The sequence below is a fragment of the Carettochelys insculpta genome, chromosome 1 (genome assembly GCF_033958435.1).
Source record: "Carettochelys insculpta isolate YL-2023 chromosome 1, ASM3395843v1, whole genome shotgun sequence".
NCBI classification, from domain to species: Eukaryota; Metazoa; Chordata; order Testudines; family Carettochelyidae; genus Carettochelys; species Carettochelys insculpta.
This window is the reverse complement of record NC_134137.1, coordinates 129060288-129081241: the sequence shown is the minus strand read 5'-3', so window position 1 is coordinate 129081241 and position 20954 is coordinate 129060288. Positions and strand designations below refer to the sequence as shown.

Genomic DNA, 20954 nt, shown 5'->3' with positions numbered 1-20954 from the left:
TTCTTTTAACTGTGGCTATGCTGTTCTTACTGGATAAGGTAAAGGTTCAGCTCCTAGAATTAACTCTTTATTTGGTACTTTTGTCTATGACAGAAGCATCACCATCAGGGTGTGGAATCAAAGAAAAAAAAACCCAGTGATGTGAAAAGTGAAAAAATATCAAAGTGTGTTCAGCTAGTGCTCTGTTTAAGATTACCACATTTATTAGAGTACCCAATTGTGAAATTAATAGTAATCCTCTGCTATAACCAGGGGCATTGACAGAATGGAGTGATGAAAGTGCAGTCTATTAGAGATGGGGTATACTGTAGAAGCAGCATTTTCAGCTTTGAATGAGGCTGGGAAGGAGGACAGCTCCTGTGATTCATGCTTCTTAAAAGGTGATTCATGCAGTGTGCAATTGATATCCACTTTAGTGGGAAATGCTTCCAACTATCCAAATAAAAAAAATATAATGGTGATAGAAAGAAAGAAAGAAAAGCTACAGAATGAAGGATTGGGAGCTGAAAAAGGAGATGTATTTTGTGTCTTAAGATATTGTCAGTAAAGACAAGACTATTTAGACACTACAAGGGAGTTAACTTGCCTTATTTAGTTAACTTGCTGGTTTTCCCCTGGTTCAGAGACACAAGAATCATGCAAGATCATCCAAACATTGTGTGTGGAGTTAATTTTTCTGCTCACTTACATTGTCAAAGGATCAAGTTTTAAGAGCGCATCTAAGCTGTGTCTACACGTGCACGCTACTTCGAAGTAGCGGCACTAACTTCGAAATAGCACCCGTTGCGGCTACACACGTCGGGCGCTATTTCGAAGTTAACTTCGACGTTAGGCGGCGAGACGTCGAAGTCGCTAACCTCATGAGGGGATCGGAATAGCGCCCTACTTTGACGTTCAACGTCGAAGTAGGGACCGTGTAGACGATCCGCGTCCCACAACGTCGAAATTGTGGGGTCCTCCATGGCAGCCATCAGCTGAGGGGTTGAGAGACGCTCTCTCTCCAGCCCGTGCGGGGCTCTATGGTCACCGTGTGCAGCAGCCTTTAGCCCAGGGCTTCTGGCTGCTGCTGCTGCAGCGGGGGATTCATGCTGCATGCACAGGGTCTGCAACTCGTTGTCGGCTCTGTGGATCTTGTGCTGTTTAGTGCAAGTGTGTCTGGGAGGGGCCCTTTAAGGGAGCGGCTGGCTGTTGAGTCTGCCCTGTGACCCTGTCTGCAGCTGTGCCTGGCACCCTTATTTCGATGTGTGCTACTGTGGCGTGTAGACGTTCCCTCGCTGCGCCTATTTCAATGTGGTGCTGCGCAACGTCGATGTTGAACATCGACGTTGCCAGCCCTGGAGGACATGTAGACGTTATTCATCGAAATAGCCTATTTTGATGTCGCCACATTGAAATAGTCTACTTCGATGTAGGCTTCACGTGTAGACGTAGCCCTAAAGTACAGTGGTGTTTGGACAGTGAAGAATGGAGTATTTATTATTTCAAATGCAGCTAGGGCTAAGACAATAATGCACAAGTGCTTCTTAGTATTTCTTTCAACCAGTAATTTGAATGTAATGAAACAAGTGGCAATGGAATAAGAATGCATGGACAATGGGGCAAAATAATACCTTCAACTTTACCACTAAAACCCCACTGAAGAGGAAGTTTGGATAGGATCTCACTAACATATGGATCATCTTTTGTGTCCATAGTCATAAAAAGCTAAATTGTGGCATCACTCCCAAAGTCCACTGTGGGACCAAATTTGCCTCAGTATTCCATTACATTTGAAATAAATAACCATCATGCATGTTTTATGGCTGGCATGAAAACCATCATTGGACTAAACCTTGCCCTCAGTCCTACCAAGAAGAATTTTACTCTTGTCTGATTTTTCTCATCAGTCAACTACCTATGGTAAAGGTTCACAGGGTAAGATCAGGGCAACTTTGCACTATCCTGCTGTCGTCCCATTCAGTCTCCTGAGACAACTGGTCACCCACAAATTTTGTATGTGGCTGCACTTATGATCCTGTTCTCCCTGTTTAGATATTGTCATTATCCAAAACTCTGTTTCTCACAATTCACACTTCAGGGACAAAATTACAGCATCAGCAAACAATGAGGAACAGCTGTGTGAAGTAATTTTACAATGTGTTGCTTCCCACTAGCAGTACTTCCATTATCAACCACGCTGCTTAGCAGTGCCTCAGGCAAAACCCCTCTAGTACAAACTGTGTTGCGAACTCTCCCAGTTTTATCATGAATCTCATGATATTTGGTACTTTTCTGAAAGCACCAGCAGCTGGAATCATTGGTTAGATCATTGGCTTTAGCTTTTAAAAAAGGGAAAGTTTTTAGAACTCATGGTCATGAAAAAAAAGCTTGAAAATGTGAACCCTAAAAGGAAAAGATAAATAAAAAAAACTCAAATAAAAAGCCTTCATGATTTTAAGCCAATTTGATGATTCTGTGGGCTTGACATGATTTTTGAACGCATGCAGTACTGCATCAGTTAAGTCAATACACAATTGGAATCTATTTATTTGATTAATATATCCAGTGGAAAGCTTTTCAGTTCAAAAAATCATATACCAGAACCTGCTTTCACTAAGGCAGACTGTTTTGCAATGAAACATGACAATGATTGGTAAGGTGAAAATGGAGAAAATGTTTGCAAACTTTCAGTGGAAACTGTTCATCAGTTCATGTTGTACTCCCCCAGGAATTTCAATTATTTGCATGTGTTGGACGTGGGGTGGGGGAGAAGATAGCCAACACCCGACCCATTAGATGACAGTACCCCCTGAGCAAATCATGCAGCACCCAACTTATATCACGTCTGTCCACCACTCTGTTGCTCTCTTTGGAAGGGTATAAGTGTCTACACTCCCACATTACACTGGATCATTTTAAATTGTGTGAAACCTGTGAAGACCTGGATTACCAGGTTCAACAGAAACATTGGTCTGTCTTCTGCCTTAGTTCAGGTGGATGAAAGTGGCTGCCCTATGAAAGATGTCTGACAACTAAATCAAACAAATGAAGGAGAGAACAGGCCTGTGCGTGCAGCATTTAAAGAGCCTGTAGGCACTGGATCACAAGCCTTTCCTACTTTAAATGACTAACTCCACTGACAGTTGCCTTTGGGGAAACCAGGACTTGGCACACCTGCTCAGAAACACTGTGTCTCTGGATTTCTTAGAGGCAACGAAGTTACAGCTGGAGGCACCAGGTCACGGATCCAGGGGAAGCTTCCAATACTCATTCTCCAGAGGGGTCGGGGTGGGGGTGCGGGGACCAAGATATCGTGTCTCCTGAACTTACCACTGGAAAGTGAGACTTTCAGACTTGACAGCATATTAGGGTCTATGAAGCATGGTGCCCTTTCCTTTCAAGAAGTGAAGTCACTCTCTGTTATCATTCGCATTACCATCTGGCTAATCTAGACACCCCCACTGACAGCAGGGACCCTCTTATGCTAGGCACTATACATACGCATAATGAGAGGTGGTACCTACCCTGCTGCTTTTTGCCATAGAATACAAGGAGGTCACGGTTTTAGTCAAGAAGGAGAAAAGATGAAAAAAAAACAAAAACAAAAACCCACCACAGTTAAATCTGATTGAGAAACAAATCTGGGGAGGACATAAGTGCCTTATTACCATTTAACCAATCTACCTGGGCATATACATTCTTTCTATTTACTTCACTTGGGCTGTGGTCTAGACTAGACCCCAACTGTGAAAGGAGAATTGTAATTCTGAGGAGTAAAGGGACTCCAAAGGAGCGTGGGCACGTAGAAGTACCTGCAGCGGACCTGTGGCTACATGCAAGCCGGCATTTCGAAGTTTGACACTTCAACGTTGCTGCAGGGGAGATTTAGCCTATTGAGGTGCTGCATACACACCACAGCACTTCATTAGTAATCTCCCAACACCCTAATTACCGTGCCCCCTTCGAAGCTGGGGGTTAGTCTAGACACAGCCATAAAGACTATGTGTATTCTACAAGTGAGGGGTATGTGCATGCCGGGTTTAAATTAGAATGTTGGGTGGTGCCTAGAACAAGTGCACGCAGAACTGTACCAACCACAGGACGGACGGTGGCGACTGCCCCAAGCCCTACACTTCAGGTGGTCCCACAATTTGGGGGTGTGTGGAGACCAGGGCAGCTTAGGGGGCTAGATGGGGGCCTGGCACTAGCAGCAGTGAACTACCTGACTCAGCCTGCTGTGCTCTGCCCCACCTTGCTGACTTCCAGCACAGCTCAGGGGAGGGGGTGGAAGCCAGAAAGAGGTGAGGGAGGGGCTTGGGACTCGGGGTGTAATGGAGGTGGGAAAGGGAGGGAAGAGGCAGCGCAGAGTGGCTGGGTCTTAGTTGCTCACTGTTGCCAGAATCAGACCCTCTACTAATGCCCCAGGCTGCGCTGGACAATGGATCTCCCTCAAGCTGTCCCTCCCCCACCAAGTATGGGGCCCTAGATTGTTGCCCTGTCTGTCCTATGGACAGGATGGCTCTGAAAACATAAGATCAAATATTGGTGGAGCACGGGCACCACAGACCCATATGACTTGCCATTTATGGAGGGGTGCAATTCCCAGCTTGTATTTGCATGCTGGCCCCGCTCTCTAAGAGCTGGCCTGAGTAGAAGTAGTAGTGTAGTGACAGACCGGGGGGATAGGCTGAACATGGCTGAGGACCTCTGTATAAGGTTTAGGTGGGTTCACACTTGGTGCTGCTGCTCCCTGTGGTACTGCGGCTATACCACTATTTATACTTGTGTTAGCTCAGCAGAGAGCGAGCGTCATTATATGTACCAGAGCAGGGAATCACGGCCCGAGCGTCCACTGCAGGTGTAGCAAGAGAGAAGTGCGTCAATGACACTGATATATATAAGACCTCAGGGGATGCCAAAAATATAGGTACTTCCCTAGTGCTACTGCAAACCTTCTCTAATTCTGTTTTTATTTACAGATTTTAGAAGTAAGGATACATAGGTCCGTACTGCACAGTGGGAACTGGAGGAGGTTCAGAATGGAGGCTACCCTAACACCCTCTCCTCCATGCTTAAACGTCCACTGACAGGGGAGGGATGAAAAATAGAATGCTCTCCTTGGGACGAGTGGGGTAAGAGGTAAGGGGAGGACTCTATGGGGCCATGGAACATGAAATGCCTAGGGAAACAGGAAGATCCAGATGTATGGGGATAAGAAATCTTGTGGGAGGGCTGGAGTGATAACTAGAAATTACATGCTAGTAGTGTAGTGCCTCTGTCAGATAGCACCAGGGTATCCCTTCACTCCCCAAGACAGCCACTCAGCCAGTTACAATTGTGTCTCCTGCATCACACACGCACACGCACACGCACACGCACTCACTCCATTACCTCTATACTCTTCTAACCAGTTCTTCTCTTACAGAGTCCATGTTGTTGGAGGAAAGCAAAATAGTGCCAGATGCCTAGGATTTGGAAAGTAGGAAGTTTGGACCCTTAATGGGACCTAAAATCCAGTTACTCCTCATCACTGCAAACCCAAATTGTCACTAGAATGTATGGACCTCACTCCAGGATGCTGCACATGGAATCAGTGCTTCAGCTAGACATATGAAGTCAGCCCCTCTACCAGCACCCTCATTCCAGGCCTAAGTAGAGAAAGAGGATAACAGCCTCAAATTCTTGATTGATGAGTGCATGTTTGGCAGTCAACAAAACTAGCCCTGCTCATAATTTGATATTGGATGAGATATCTTAATTGGCTTGTGTCACTGAAACCTGGTTGGACACCACCTCTGACCCTATTTTGCCTCTGTTATTTATCTTAGTTTATTCAATCCACAAAAATCCCAAAATAAACTAAAGAAATAAAAAAGGAGCTGGAGCAGCAATCCTGTTTCCCTCGCAACACAAAGGCAGAAGATACCACACAAGAAATAAAAATATTTGCATATGTGCTTACGATCTTTGAGGCAAGGGATAAAAAAAGAACCAAAGACTACTTGTAGTCTAAAGATGTCCACATGAAATTCCCATCATGGTCCCATATGAACTATAGACCTGATGGCCAGCACAGTGCTACAAGAACCAGCTCTATCCGTCTTGGAGACACCACTCCTACCTACACATGGACAAAACCACACACTAGCAACTAATTTTTTTTCCTATAGAAAAATCACAGGCTTCACACAGGCAGTATTGGAATCTGTGCTTATGGACATATACATGCTGGACCTTGTACAGCAGTAGACACTGAGGCCATTATGAACGTGCTGCTCTGCTGGCTGAGCCACCACTTCATTCAGGTTAATGTCATGACCTTCCCCAGAACTATTGCAGGCAGGAAATCTTTGGAAAGCTCTACAATTGGAGCATGCCCTCAAAAGGCAAACCACTTGCTGTAAAGGGGACAACAATCTGTCAGAATGGTACAATCATTTGATGACCACAATTACCAATACCTGCAACCCATGCAGAAGTAGCCCTACAGATTTTGACAGGATGTGTGAAAAAGTACTCTGGGGGTGCCAGTTCCTCCATGTTCACGTAATCGTGGGTCCTGATTAACATCCTTTCTGCTTAGCATGGTGAAAACTTTAGCTCAATTCCATCAATTAGCTTCCCTCCCCTTATGCTCTTTACCCGAAGAAAAGATAATTGTGTTTAATTCCATGCAGCATGAACAAGGACGAATATGTATACTTCCATTTTGACTTGTGTTGAGTGCCCAGATTGCTCTTTCTTTTCCCTCCACATTAATTCCTTCCTCCCCATTTCCTCAAAGTAGGTGACTGGTCTTCTCCATCATTTCTTCCTCCTTTGCCACCTGCTGGCCTATGAGTCTGACCCCCACCCCCTTCTCCTTTTCTTTACCCAGCCTCCCAAATAATAGGTTTGTCGAAACTCCATATAAAGGCATAAAGACAGATGTCTGCAGTGGGGAACTGGAAAAAGAGAGTTGAATCTGCAGGAAAAAAGGAAGAACATGGCTGGAAAAAGACTAATGGGTAGATGAGGAAACAGCACACCAAAAGGAGGGAGATGTGGAAAAAGAGCGTGGGAATGTAGAAAACGAAAAAAAAAAGGGGAAGGTTGGAGCAATAGATATGGGGAAGGGGAAAGAAAAATTAACAGTGAATCAGAAAATACTGAGAGGTAGAGAGCAGGAAGAAAATTGTTGAGGAAAGAAAAAACAACAAAAACAATGGAGACACACTTATGTATGCTGTTGGGACTTTTATAGCTGACTAAAAAAAATTTGTTTTCAAGAAGTTACATAACATAGGTAGCACAGTTTTTTATTTTAATAAGGGGATGTAATTCTTTACGATGAGGAGCAATTGAAAGATACAGGTGTCATGATCCAGTGTTGTATGGTAAAGGAGAATTGCCTGTCTGGTATTTGTGTGTGCTTGTAATCTTGATGCTGGACTTTTAAGTACTTTTGCGTATATTGATAGCTATGGTTACACTCTTGTGCTCTGTTGACATAAGTCACTCTTGCAAGAGAGTTCCCAACAAAACTTCTATTGACAGAGTGTGGCCACACATGAAAGCCAATTGTGAGAGCACTCTGCTCTTTTGACAGTCCAGCTGCTCTCTCTACAAAACAGGAACCCAGAAGCACAGCAGACAGGGCTGCCCATTGTTCTGGATGCCCTGTCTGTCAAGAGAAGCCTCCCCCGCCCCAGAGCATCTATATTTAGTGTGTGCACGCTCCATGAGTTTTGTTGACAAAACAAGGGTTCTGTCGGCAAAACTTGCTAGTGTAACCATAGCCAATGTATCCATATGGGTGTGTGTCTAGGGAATACATAAGGGCATTTGCAGCTTTAATTGGGTGTGCAACAAGCTTTCTTCACGAAGGCAGGTCCAAGTATACCTAGACCATTCCAGACTGGTTTTCATTGAACTGGTTCTCAAAAATATCCAATCATGGGGGTTCCACAACCTCCCTTGAAAGCCTAGTCCAGTGCTTAACTATCCTTACAGTTATAAAGCTTTTACCAAAAACTATTTAAATTTCCCTTGCTGCAGATTAAGGCAACACTTCGTGTCCTACCTTCAGTGGGCATGGAGAACAACTGACCACAGTCCTCTTCATAACAGCCTGTAACATATTTATCATATTCCCCTTTCCCACAGTTCTTTTTTAAAGACTAAACATTCCCTGTTCTTTAAACTTACTTTACCACACCCTACCCCGTTACTTCCCATGTTGTAGTTGTGTGTTTGAGCTTTCTTAATCCAGTACACTTGCAGGCAATTGCAGGGGCTGCAGCACCCCCAGATTTTGTGCCCCAAGCTGTGCTGTCAACTTGCATCCAGGGACTCCACTGCTACCTGAGGTCATGGCTGCCTCTGAAGACCCTGGACACCAGCTCCATGGGCTCTGCTGTTGACTCCAGATTGCCAGGGACTCTGCTGCCACCCAGAGTCCTGGTGCCAGACTCTGCTGCCTCTGGGTGTCCTATTGGTTCTATTGAATCTTAGTTCATTTATTTTAGACGAAAGCTCTAATTTGTCCAGGTCATTTTGAATTCTAACTCCACCTTCCAAAATGCTTGGAGCATCCACCAGCTTGGTGCCATCCACAATTTTTTTAAGAGTACTCTTGACTTTCTTATCCAAGTCATTAATGAAAATGCTGAATAGTACCAGTGCCAGGACAGACCCCCTGCGGGATCTCAACAGCTATGGTCTCCCAGTCTGACAGTGAAACACCGATAACTACTCTTTCTGTACAGTCTTTAAATCAGTTTTGCATCCACCTTAGGATAATATAATCAACATCACGTGTCCCCAGTTTGCATGTCTTTTTGGGCTTGCTTTTGTGGAGGAATGTATTTCAGAGTGACACAGGGCACGGGATCCCTGGGCCTCTCCCATTCTTGGTCTTTAATTTAATTTATTTATTTATTGCCTACCCACAGCTTCCCTACGTTTTCTTGGCTAGCTAAGGGCCGAGTGGGTATAATCTCAGCTGCCCCCCTGAATCATAAAGAGCAGGAGTCCTTACCTCTGGGCTGGAGTAATGAGAGGGCTTGCAGCTGTCACTCTCACTGGAACTGCTTTCGCTCTCTGAGTCAGATTCTGAACTGCTCTCGGATTCACTGGAGCTGCTGCTACTTGACCTCTTGCTGGAGAGTCCCGAGGTTCTGCTGCTGGACTGCGGCACGACAGCACTGCCAGCCCCACGCACAACCCACCAAGGGGGAAAGAAAAGCAAACAAACAGACAAACAAACATAAAACAAACCAAACAAGCCAGTTCCACTTTCTGCTATTTTGGGGCGGCGGGAGCATAACTCACAGCTGCCTGAATATTGGCAACCTAGGCTTTACTGGCTTTAAAGATAAGTGCTCAGGTGGGTTGCAAATAACTTTCTTTTAATGGGAAAAAGTATCCAAGCTGGATGTTAGTTTCATACTAATACACCCTGGCATCTCTTCCTCCTATGCACAAGGATCTTATTTTCATTTCCAGTTGCCTTTTTCATGTTTTTAACAGTACATTTCAAAGTCAAACCATTCAAAAAGATCAAATTTTGTAAAAACTGGGATAGAGAACACAGCTTCACAATGTCTGCAGAATACTTACTATCCCAGAGGGGAGAGCAGCAAGATGGTAATGACTAACCGTTCGTAAACTGGGATGTACTCCAAATTACTTGTCAACTTAAAAAAAAAAATCCCCATAGAGTAACTTCTCTTTGAAAATTCCTGCAGACACTGCTCTTCTGAATTTTCCCCATCTCTTGGTTAAAGAGAGATGATTTAGCTATATGCACTACATTGTCACAGAACTGCGCTAGATCTAAGACTCTGATCCTACAAAAATTTGAGCCTATACCTAAACATAGCTGCGTCTACACGTGCACGCTACTTCGAAGTAGCGGCACCAACTTCGAAATAGCACCCGTCGCGTCTACACGCGTCGGGCGCTATTTCGAAGTTAACTTCGACGTTAGGCGGCGAGACGTCGAAGTCGCTAACCTCATGAGGACATAGGAATAGCGCCCTACTTCGACGTTCAACGTCGAAGTAGGGACTGTGTAGACGATCCGCGTCCCGCAACATCGAAATTGCTGGGTCCTCCATGGCGGCCATCAGCTGGGGGGTTGAGAGATGCTCTCTCTCCAGCCCCTGCGGGGCTCTATGGTCACCGTGGGCAGCAGCCCTTAGCCCAGGGCTTCTGGCTGCTTCTGTGGCAGCTGGGGATCTATGCTGCAGGCACAGGGTCTGCAACCAGTTGTCAGCTCTGTGGATCTTGTGTTGTTTAGTGCAACTGTGTCTGGGAGGGGCCCTTTAAGGGAGCGGCTTGCTGTTGAGTCCGCCCTGTGACCCTGTCTGCAGCTGTGCCTGGCATCCCTATTTCGATGTGTGCTACTCTGACGTGTAGACGTTCCCTCGCTGCGCCTATTTCGATGTTGGGCTGAGCAACGTCGAAGTTGAACATCGATGTTGCCGGCCCTGGAGGACGTGTAGACGTTATTCATCGAAATAAGCTATTTCGATGTTGGCTGCATGTGTAGACGTAGCCCATATGAGCAGAGCAGTCAACAGTACTCCTTACATTCTACAAAGATAAGCACATCCAGAAGTTTTTGTTCAGGATTGGGTTATTAAATTATGAGCCCCCACACAACAGGGAAATACATTCTTTTCACAGGTAACTAACTGACCACACATATTAAAACATCATACAGCCATAAATATTTGAGACTGGTAAGTCATCCACTCCATTCCTCTGGCAATGGAAGCCTCCCTGCAGTACAGTACATTTTCTAGTGATTTGTCCAGCCTGGTGTTAAATGACTCATATAAATGGAGCTTTCACCTCATCCCATGGGAAACCACACTGCAGCCTAACAGATCTCACTGCTATATGTTTTTCTTCCTATCCCATTTAAATTTGCCCTCTTAACTTATTGTTGCTGTTTATTATTTAATCTCGTTACTCATAGTGATCATCTTAAACCATTCTCTTCCCCATCTGGTGTTTACACTGACCAAATATTTGTTATTCTATCCCCTTGCAGCCATGTTATACAGATATAACCTCTGTGATCTTTCATCTTAAGTCAATTCTGCCTCCAGGTGCTGGATCATTTTTATGGCTCTTTTCTGAACTCCTTCCAATTTGTCTGTATCTCTCTGATAACAGGAAGCCCAAAACTGAACACAGTATTACAGATGTGTTTTCACCACAGGCGTATGAAGAGGGACCATTTCCTAGTTCCTTGATGCACTCCTCCTGCATATATAGACCTAAATTACACTGACTTTTTGGCTGTAATATCGTATTTCAAGCTCATGCAGTTTGCTGCCTATTAATACCTTTATAGCCCTTTCAGAATTACTGCTTCCAGGATTCTCTCTCCTAACAGCTGTATTTTGGATGGTTTCCTTCCAAAGATATTAGCTTGCATTTTTTCAAACTGAATCTCATTTTGTTATTTACTACCCAGGTTTCCAGGTGCCTTTGATTTATTTCTCAGCCCTCACTGGTTTCTGCAGCAGCTCCTAATTTAGTATCAAATGCAGACTGAATTAAATGTCTGTTCTCTTCCTCTTCCAGACGATTAATAAGGATATTAAATGAGTCCAAGCCAAACACTCAGGTACCCCATAATCATATGCTCCCAGCTCAGAACATGATGATTTAACATTGTCCTTGTTTACATCCTTCAATTTATATCTGGTTCATAGCACAATCCCAAGATAACATGAATTAATTTTGAGAGATATTTTGTCTCAAATAATTAATTACAATTAAAATATACTACATCCTGCTCTTTTCATCCACTAATTCTGTGTAGAAAGCAAAGATCTCATACCTGATTCAAGCCTTTTGAAACAAGAAATTATGGGTAAGATTCTTTCCTAAATTGAGATCCACTCAGTGTAGGAAAGAGGAAAGGCAGTCAGAAAGCTAGTGATAGCTCCAAGTTCCTCCGCTCTGAGGAGCTCTGAGCCGCAGGCTCAACAGGCAGCTCTCACTTAGGCTGGATGGTAAAGGTCCACAAAGGACCACTTGCCTGACATGAACCGGCATAGAAGCACTTTAAGAAAGGTTACTCACCGTAGTAAAGGTGGTTCTTCGAGATGTGTCCCCGTGGGTGCTCCACATTAGGTGTCGAGCACCACAGATCGGATCTTCCAAGCAGTTTCTGCCGGACCGCGCATGCGCCAGTGCGCGCCGCTTCCTTGAGCGCTCCTGGCCACGTGCGCGATCCGGTCCCAGCCAGTTCCTTGACCAACCGCCTCGGATGCTCCTGCAAAACACTAAACAGAGATCCGAAGCGGGGAGGATGGGCGGGTAGTGGAGCACCCACGGGGACACATCTCGAAGAACCACCGTTACTACGGTGAGTAACCTTTCTTTCTTCTTCGAGTGTCCCCGTGGGTGCTCCACATTAGGTGACTACCCAGCAGTAACCCAAGATAGGAGGTGGGTAATCGGATTATGTGCAGCTTGTCCCCGAGAGGACCGTTGTCGAGAGATGGGTATCCTCTTGGAATACCCTGTGAAGGGCGTAGTGCTTGGCGAAGGTGTCATAGGATGACCAGGTCGCCGCTCTGCAAATGTCTTTTAGCGCAACGCCCTTGAAAAACGCTGTTGATGCCGCCACTGCCCTAGGGGAATGAGCCCTGGGCGTGGCCAGTAAAGGAGTCTTTTTGAGTTCATAGCACATTTTTATGCAGGATACGATGTGCTTCGAGATTCTCTGCGAAAAGAGACCTTCTCCTTTCGATTTGGGAGCGAGAGAGACTAGGAGTCTATCCGTTTTCCGGAAGAACTTGGTCCTGTCTATATAGAAGGCTAGCGCCCTCCTCACGTCCAGGAGGTGTAGGTGCACCTCTTTGTTAGAGTTATGAGGCTTTGGATAAAACGAGGGTAAAACGATAGGTTCGTTAATGTGAAACTCAGAAGAAACTTTAGGAACAAAGGCTGGATGCAGCCGTATGGTTACCGCCTCCTTGGAAAAAACAGTGCAGGGTGGCGTTGCCATAACTGCCGCAAGCTTGCTCACCCTGCGAGCTGACGTGATTGCGAGAAGAAAGGTCGTCTTTATCGTAAAGAGGCGGAGGGAAACCGTGGCCAAAGGCTCGAACGGCGGTCCCGTTAGCGCATTAAGCACCAGGTCCAAGTTCCACGAAGGTGGAAGCTGTTTCCGAGGGGGGTATAGGTTTACCAACCCTTTGAGGAACCTGGTAACCATGGGATGGGCGAACACCGTGTGCCCTTCCTCTTTGTGTCTGAACGCCGAAATGGCGGCAAGGTGGACCTTTAACGAGGATAGTGAGAGTCCTCCTCTCTTGAGGTCCAGTAGATACTCTAATATTACAGGTATAGGCACCGAAAGGGGGGCTAGCTGTTTGGTAGAACACCATGCCGTGAAGCGAGTCCATTTCTGCTTGTAGGTCTTCCTGGTGGAAGTCCTCCTGCTACTTTCTAGGACTTGTTGCACTTCCTCCGTACATGTGCTCTCTAGGGAGCTGAGCCATGGATTAACCACGCTTGTAGTCACAGGCCTTGGGGGTGCGGATGCACTATGGACCCCTGAGCTTGCGTGAGCAGATCCGGTGCCACCGGAAGGGGCATCGGTGGACGCTCCGACATGCACAGGAGTAGGGGGAACCATTGCTGTCGATCCCACGTTGGGACTATCAGGATCTGCCACACGTGCGTGAGTGCGAAACGCCTCCTCAGCTGGTCTGCCTTCACATTGTGAGCGCCTGGTAAGTATGAGGCTTTCAAGGTTATATTGTTGGCGATGCACCAGTTCCACAACCGGACTGCTTCCGCACATAAGGCACGGGACCGAGCTCCTCCTTGCCGATTTATATAAAACATGGTGGAGGTATTGTCTGTACTGATCCCGACTACTTTGCCTTGTATATGGTCTCGAAAGTGTCTGCAGGCATTGAACACTGCTCTGAGCTCCAGTATATTTATGTGCAGTGACTGCTCCGTGGAGGACCACAGCCCTTGCGTCACCTCTTCGCCCATGTGTGCTCCCCACCCTATGAGGGAGGCATCTGTAGTAAGAAAAACCGATATTTGTGGTTGGTGGAAGGGTACCCCTGTTAGCAAGTTCTTGGGGTTTACCCACCATTGCAGGGATTTGCGCACCTCTGTTGTGGGCGACACCACCCTGTGAACGGTGTGTGCTGCTGGTTTGTACACGCTCGCCAGCCAGTGCTGCATGCTGCGCATGTGTAACCTGGCGTTCTGTACTACGAACGTCGCTGCTGCCATGTGGCCCAGCAGCTGTAAGCACGTCAGAACCGGCACCGTAGGGCTGAAGGTGATGACTTGCACGAGGGAGCCAATGGCCCGAAAGCGTGTCTCTGGTAGATACACTCTCGCTGTAATAGAATTTATGCATGCCCCTATGAACTCTATGTCCTGTGTGGGGTCTATCTTTGATTTTGCCAGATTGATAACCAGGCCGAGCGAAGAGAACGTGCCTGCTGTGACGCGTATCATGCGTAGTACCTCCTCCTTCGAGGCCCCTTTGAGTAGGCAGTCGTCCAGATACGGCAATACAAATACCCGCTGTCTGTGCAGGTAGGCTGACACCACTGCCAAGGTCTTGGTGAAGACTCTGGGGGCCGAGGAGTGGCCAAACGGTAGGACCTTGTATTGAAAATGTTCTTTGCCTACCATGAACCGGAGGAATCGTCGGTGAGCCGGATGGATAGTTATGTGAAAATACGCGTCTTGTAAGTCGAGGGCTGCGAACCAATCTCCCTCGTCTAGTGCCGTAAGGATGGAGGCGATTGTGATCATCCGAAAGCGTTGCTTGCGCAGGTACCGGTTGAGGCCTCGAAGATCTAAGATGGGCCTCCAGCCTCCTGTCTTTTTCTCCGTGAGGAAGTACCTCAAGTAGAACCCTTTCCCTTGCAGTTGCTCTGGCACTCTTTCCACTGCCCCTATGAGCATAAGATGGTCTACCTCCTGCTTGAGCCTCGCTACGTGGGAGGCCTCCTGGAGGTGGGGCCTGGGTGGAGGTGGTGGCGGTGGGAGCGACTGGAAGGGGATGGCATACCCCGTGGCTATGATCTCCAGCACCCATTTTTCTGTGGTGGTCCTTTGCCACTGGTCGTAGAATGGTCGGAGGCGATGGTGGAATAACCGCTTCGGATGACCTTGTGTGATGGTAGTGATGGCGCAGCCCTGGATCTGTGTGTCAAACTTGTGGCCTTTGGCCCTGCCCCGAGGACGCACGGCTCTGTTGGGAATGTCGCCTGGGAGTTCTGTACTGCTGGTGCTGTTGATGTCGCCCTTGCTCGTAACCCCTGTGGTACTGGGGATGCTGTTGCTGGTACTGGTACCGTCTTTGTTGAGGGTAGTACTTTTTCTTTCTGTATGGAGGGGTGTAAATCCCCAGGGTCCTAAGTGTGGCTCTTGAATCTTTACTGGAATGAAGGACCGAGTCAGTTGATTCAGCAAATAACTTCTGCGAGTTGAAGGGAAGATCGACTATCTTTGCCTGCAGATCCTTCGGTATACCCAAAGTCTGGAGCCAGGACTCCCTTCGCATCACCACTGCCGTAGCTGTGGAGCGTGCTGCTGTGTCCGCAACATCCAGGGTGATGTGAACTCCCGTCCTCGAGGCTGCGTAGCCTTCTTGCACGATGGCCTTGAGCACCGGTTTCTTGTCCTCTGGAAGTGAGTCCATGAGGGAGGTTAACCTAGCGTAGTTGTCGAAATTATGGTTCGCTAGATGCGCTGCGTAATTTGCCATTCGCAACAGTAGAGTGGAGGAGGAGTAGACCTTTCTGCCGAACAGCTCTAGCTTCTTGGCATCTTTGTCTGTTCCCCCTGTCTTGAATTGAGATGTCTTTGATCTTTGTTGCGACGACTCCACCACCAAGGAATTTGGTTGTGGGTGGCTGAACAGGAACTCCATGCCCTTCGCCGGCACGAAGTATTTCTTATCCGCTCTCTTGTGGACAGGCGGAATAGTCGCGGGGGTCTGCCATATCATAGTGGTGGACTCCAAGATTGCTTCGTCAAGCGGTATTGCTATTTTGGAGGAGGCCGGAGGTCTCAGATTTTTGAGGAGCTTATGGTGTTTCTCTTGCACCTCTGCTGTCTGGATGCCTCGCATGAAGGCCACCCTCTTAAACAGCTCCTGAAAATGTTTGAGATCGTCCGGAGGATGGACGTCCCCTGGGGCCGTAGCCTCGTCCGGGGAGGAGAGCGAGGAACCACTAGGATACGCCTCTCTGGGCCCTTCCGGTTCCTGTTGGTGATGGTACATCCGCTTGCTGGAAGCTTGCAAGGGAAAATCTCGGGGTTCCATAACCAGTTCCCCCTGAGATACTTGAGTCTCTGTCCCCGTTCGCGATTGCCCTCGGGGATACGGGACCGTCTGTGGGGATCTTTCCCTGGTAGACTGCCGGTGGTGTCTATGCCCCGCGTGATAGGGACAACCATGGCAGCATGGGCACTGTTCTTGGGAAGGTGACCTGGACCACTCCCTTGGTGCATACCCCCTGCGTCTGGGGGAGCGAGATCGTCGAGAGACCTGGGACACTGGAGAGAGCGATTTGTGATAGTACTCCAGCGGCTCAAACCCCAAGAAGGGTGAAGGTGGTCCCAGCCAGCGCGAGGCTGGTTGTAAAAATGGAGACGGGGGCTCCGGGTAGGCTAGGGGGGACCCCTGCCTTCTAGTTGGAGTCTGCAGCATGAGCGGAGGGCTGAGAGAAAGCAACTCTGCAGCCCTGTCTGGAGAGGGGCTGCGGTGCCTTGTTTTCTGTGCAGCCTTCCCCATCCCTTGAGAGGGTGGCTCCGCCCCCTGACGTGCAGGGGATCTCGGCCCCGTCTGCACCGCGCTCGGCACGCTCATGGGCGGTGCCGCACGGGCGGTGTCCTCCGTTGCCTGCAGGCTGCGTGCCTGCGCGCTCTGCACCGCTGGTTCCCTGGGGGTCGGTGTTGGTGCTGCTGCCTGCGGTGCCGCCGGTACCGGCGCTTGTTTAGCCGCCGCCCTGCCTGCGGTGCGGGGCGGCTGTTTGATTATCGGAGGCTGAGCCGCCTCCACGTGGCTCTCCGTGCTGCCGCCGATCAGCTGTTGCTGTGGCTGGGGGCTGTGCACTCCTCCCATCCCGCTCGCTGTTGCTGCCGGCAGGGATCAGGCTTGGGAGATTTTCCTCCGTTTTTGCGCTGATGGGGTGAGGGAGGCAGCTTTCCTTTTATGGGCCCCGGAGGGTCCCTCCTGCTGCGGCCGCTCCGGCACGTCTGGCTGGAGGGCCTTGTCGAAGAGCAGCATTTTAAGCCGCATCTCCCTGTCCTTCCTTGCTCTGGCTGTTAATTTTGCACAGAAGGAGCATTTCTGCGTGACATGGGACTCCCCAAGGCACCTTATGCAGTGACTGTGCCCATCAGACACTGGCACTGCCTCTCGGCAAGACTCACATTTCTTCAATCCTGAAGAGGACATTGTTGGTGAGTCTTTTAGTTGTTAATGGGGTACTTAGCACCTTCTCTGTGCTATTTTCCCCCTCTCCGATAGCCTGCCGCGGCAGGAGGGCTAATGGCCCTAGGCTCCTGGCCTGCAGTGCTCCGCTTGTTACTAGGACTGGACTGAATGCCGTCCCGCTTGTTGTTTCTTGTTTGTTTGTTTTTTTTTTTTTTGAAAATAACAACTGGCTAACTTAGCAATAGACTAAGAACTTGAAAACTTTAAAGAAAAACAGTTAAAACCATTGAATACGCTAACTTGGCTGTAGCCTACTAGGATTCCACCTGCAGCCGACGGCGGTTAAGAGGAACTGGCGGGGACCGGATCGCCCACGTGGCCAGGAGCGCGCAAGGGAGCGGCGAGCACCGGCGCATGCGCAGTCCGGCAGAAACTGCTTGGAAGATCCGATCTGCGGCGCCGGGCGAGCCTGACACCTAATGTGGAGCACCCACGGGGACACTCAAAGAAGAACCTATGTTCCCTCTCATCTCTAATATGTCCCATTCCTGCCCCGGATGAAGAAACTAGGTGCTGCGGCTCAAGGATTTTTTTTTTTTTGACTTTCATAACTGAGGCAGCAAGCCAAGAGGTACTGGGTCTATGAACTGCTCAGCTCTGGCAAGCTCTTGCACAACTTAATCACTGCCTTCCTGCCTCTTGGCATGTCCCCTACCTACCCAGGATCTGGAATATGGACTGGTTCCATGAGCTTTATGATAGCTGAGTACTCTCTGCATTAGCAGACTTTTCATCTCAACATCTAGCTCCTTCGAACTGCCTGAGGCAGAAAGGAACCAGACCACATAGGAAATCTGGCCCTGTGTGTTTTGATTAAAACAATAAATAAAATGTAGGGAATGAAGCAGGAGCAGCTGGACTTTATTTACATTTGCTGAAGAACTCCAATCAGAGATCTCCTTTCAGAGGCTGAAATTTAATGCCAACAGAGGCCCATACCAGTTAGGTAGTCTAGTGCAGCAGAGACTGGAAAAGTAGAGTATAAACCTTTTCTATAGTAATGTGTTTATTATCATGTCTGAACATGTACCCAGCCTCAGTGAGTGCCTTTAGAAACTCACCAGTTATGGCTGTTACTGTTATTTGTAATATCTTCTTCTATTAATTATTGAAATGTGGGAAACACAAGATTTTTTCAGGACTCCAATTTGTACAGCAGGGATAAGAGACACACAGACACTTGAAACAATAAGCCTGACTGGAAACGGACTTGATGTGTGCTCATTACTTTGAGACTGATCAGCAGTGTGCACATGTGATAGGCCCACTAAATCAGAGATGGGCGTTTCTCACTTTATTTACTTATACAGTACTAATAGATAATAGATTCTAATTATTAGCCTTGCTAATGAAACGGGGAGAACAGAATAATTCTCCATGTGACAATTCTTTCAGTTAATGGCAAAAGACAAATGTTTTTTTTTCTGATGGGGTGGTTAAGGGAAGCATTGTTCTGAGAGTGCCCTCATTTAATAGATTCATAGGCCTTCTCAGAAAGCCAGTATCAGTGTCTTTCTTTCTCAGCCTCACAAAACATCTGCACATTTATGTCCTGCCTCTGGTGGTTGTGGTTTTAATTTCTACCCCATCATTTTTGCTTGGCATTGATTAAATTATTCAGAATTCTTAGACAGGGTATGAGGGATAAAAAGCAGTAATATTTCTTTTTTGTTGTGACATGAAATGCTTTTTCTAGGCTGCTGAATAGCTATCATTACTGCAGCCATACATATATAATATAACCATTGAACTCTTACAAACATCTGGAAATCTATATTTGCAACTCTAATGGTAACCAGTATATTAAAAAATTAAACTACATAAATGTTTTTCTACAGTCAATGGATACTGTGATAGCTCCTATCCCCCTACTATCTCCATGACTGTAAATGTACCCTATTTTTGAGAAGTGTTTATTGGATTGGGTGGTTCAGTGTGAAAACCCTTGCTGTTTGTTTTTTATTTTCTTTTTGAAAAACATGAACCATGGATATGGCTCATTGAATGATACTTTGAAATTCTCTTGCTTACGCATGCTAGACCATGCTGTCAAAATAAAACAGATACATTTTAATCTTTGTGGCAAATAGCATATATAGCAGTATATGGATTATGTCACAGAACTATGTTTTATAGCCCTATGAACACCCACTTGGCCTGACCTAAGAGAGCAAGACATTGCTGTACAGAATCAAAATCTCAATATGATACCCCCTTTATGTCAACATTATAAGCCAGAAATGTGATTCCCAGGTTGAGTAGATGTGCTCACACAAGTTGTCATCTGAGCCAGCATGCTAAAACTAGTAGTGTCAGTCTGGTAGTACAGGATGTGGCTAACAGCCCCAAGTATATACTCAGGGGTTTGAAGGGGGTTTGTAGTGTAGGCAGCTAGCATCTTGGTGCTGCTGCAGCCTGTACTAGTGCAGTTATACTAATATTTTTAGCGTGCAAGTTCAGATAAGAGCTAAAGTAAGAGGATGTGATCTAGGAACCTCACCCTACCTCACAGCACAGATGCAATCTTAAATATCAAAATAAATTCTTAAACCTAGTTCACACCAATGCCTAGGCAATGCAGACAACTGCACAGCCCTCACCATCAATAGCAGTCATGCTGCTGTATTCTGCATTAGCCAAACGTGACTCTGAGAGAGGAGAACACAGAATGCATTGCAGTAACCCAACAGCAGAGTTACGAAGGCATGCATCATAGACACCAGAGTGCCAGAGCAGGAGCTGCAGCCCGGCAACGTTATTAAATTGATTAAAAGGAAGTAAACCAGCTCTGACTACTGTGGACCCTCTACAGCCTGTTTCACCAATGCCTGGCATTTTATCCCCACTTTTAAGAGCTACAAATGATATCCAACAAAGCAAAGCAGTAGCCCCGGAATGTCAACGCTAGCTCCTGATGAAGGACTATGCCCAGACTATGTAGTGACTGACCCTAAGCACATTTTCCCATTCAAGGGAAGTCCAGAAAAATGTTAATTTCTTCTTACTTTCAACGCCAACAGATATGTATCGTTTCACTTTGCCAAGGTTTAATTTTTAACCAGATTTTTGCTTACAACTTGCTATCTTGCTTAGTAACTCCTTTTGCTGTCCACATCTGGAAACTGAAAAAATATAACTGGTGTTGTCTGCATAGCAGCGATGACCTGAAGTATTCTTTCTCTAAATCTGATTCTATATACAAAACAGCATGAAAAGCATCACAGCCAGAGCAGTGCCATGGGAAACACCATAAGTGTTCCAGCCACTAGATTCTATCATTACGAGTGCCAGAAAAGAGGCTTTAGAAAAAATAGAAATGCATGCACAAAAAGTGACAAGTAAAATTCTCAGGAGAATGCTCCAAGTGCAACTAAGTGATTCTAATTAATGCACTATGACCAAGATACAAGTTACTACATACTGTCATAATATTATAATAAAACTGCCATACCCAACCTGTTCTTTGGCTAGTTTAACTGGA

At 46.8% G+C, this 20954-nt stretch overlaps 1 protein-coding gene across 1 annotated transcript in view; it reads right to left on the bottom strand.

Moving 5' to 3' along the window:
* AFF3 (ALF transcription elongation factor 3) overlaps nt 1-20954 on the bottom strand; it is a 515483-nt gene that overhangs the window by 51830 nt on the left and 442699 nt on the right. Inside the window, exon 11 of the mRNA XM_074986799.1 lies at nt 8999-9164. Within this exon, the coding sequence (XP_074842900.1) occupies nt 8999-9164 (166 nt within the window). The remainder of the gene's footprint in view (nt 1-8998; nt 9165-20954) is intronic.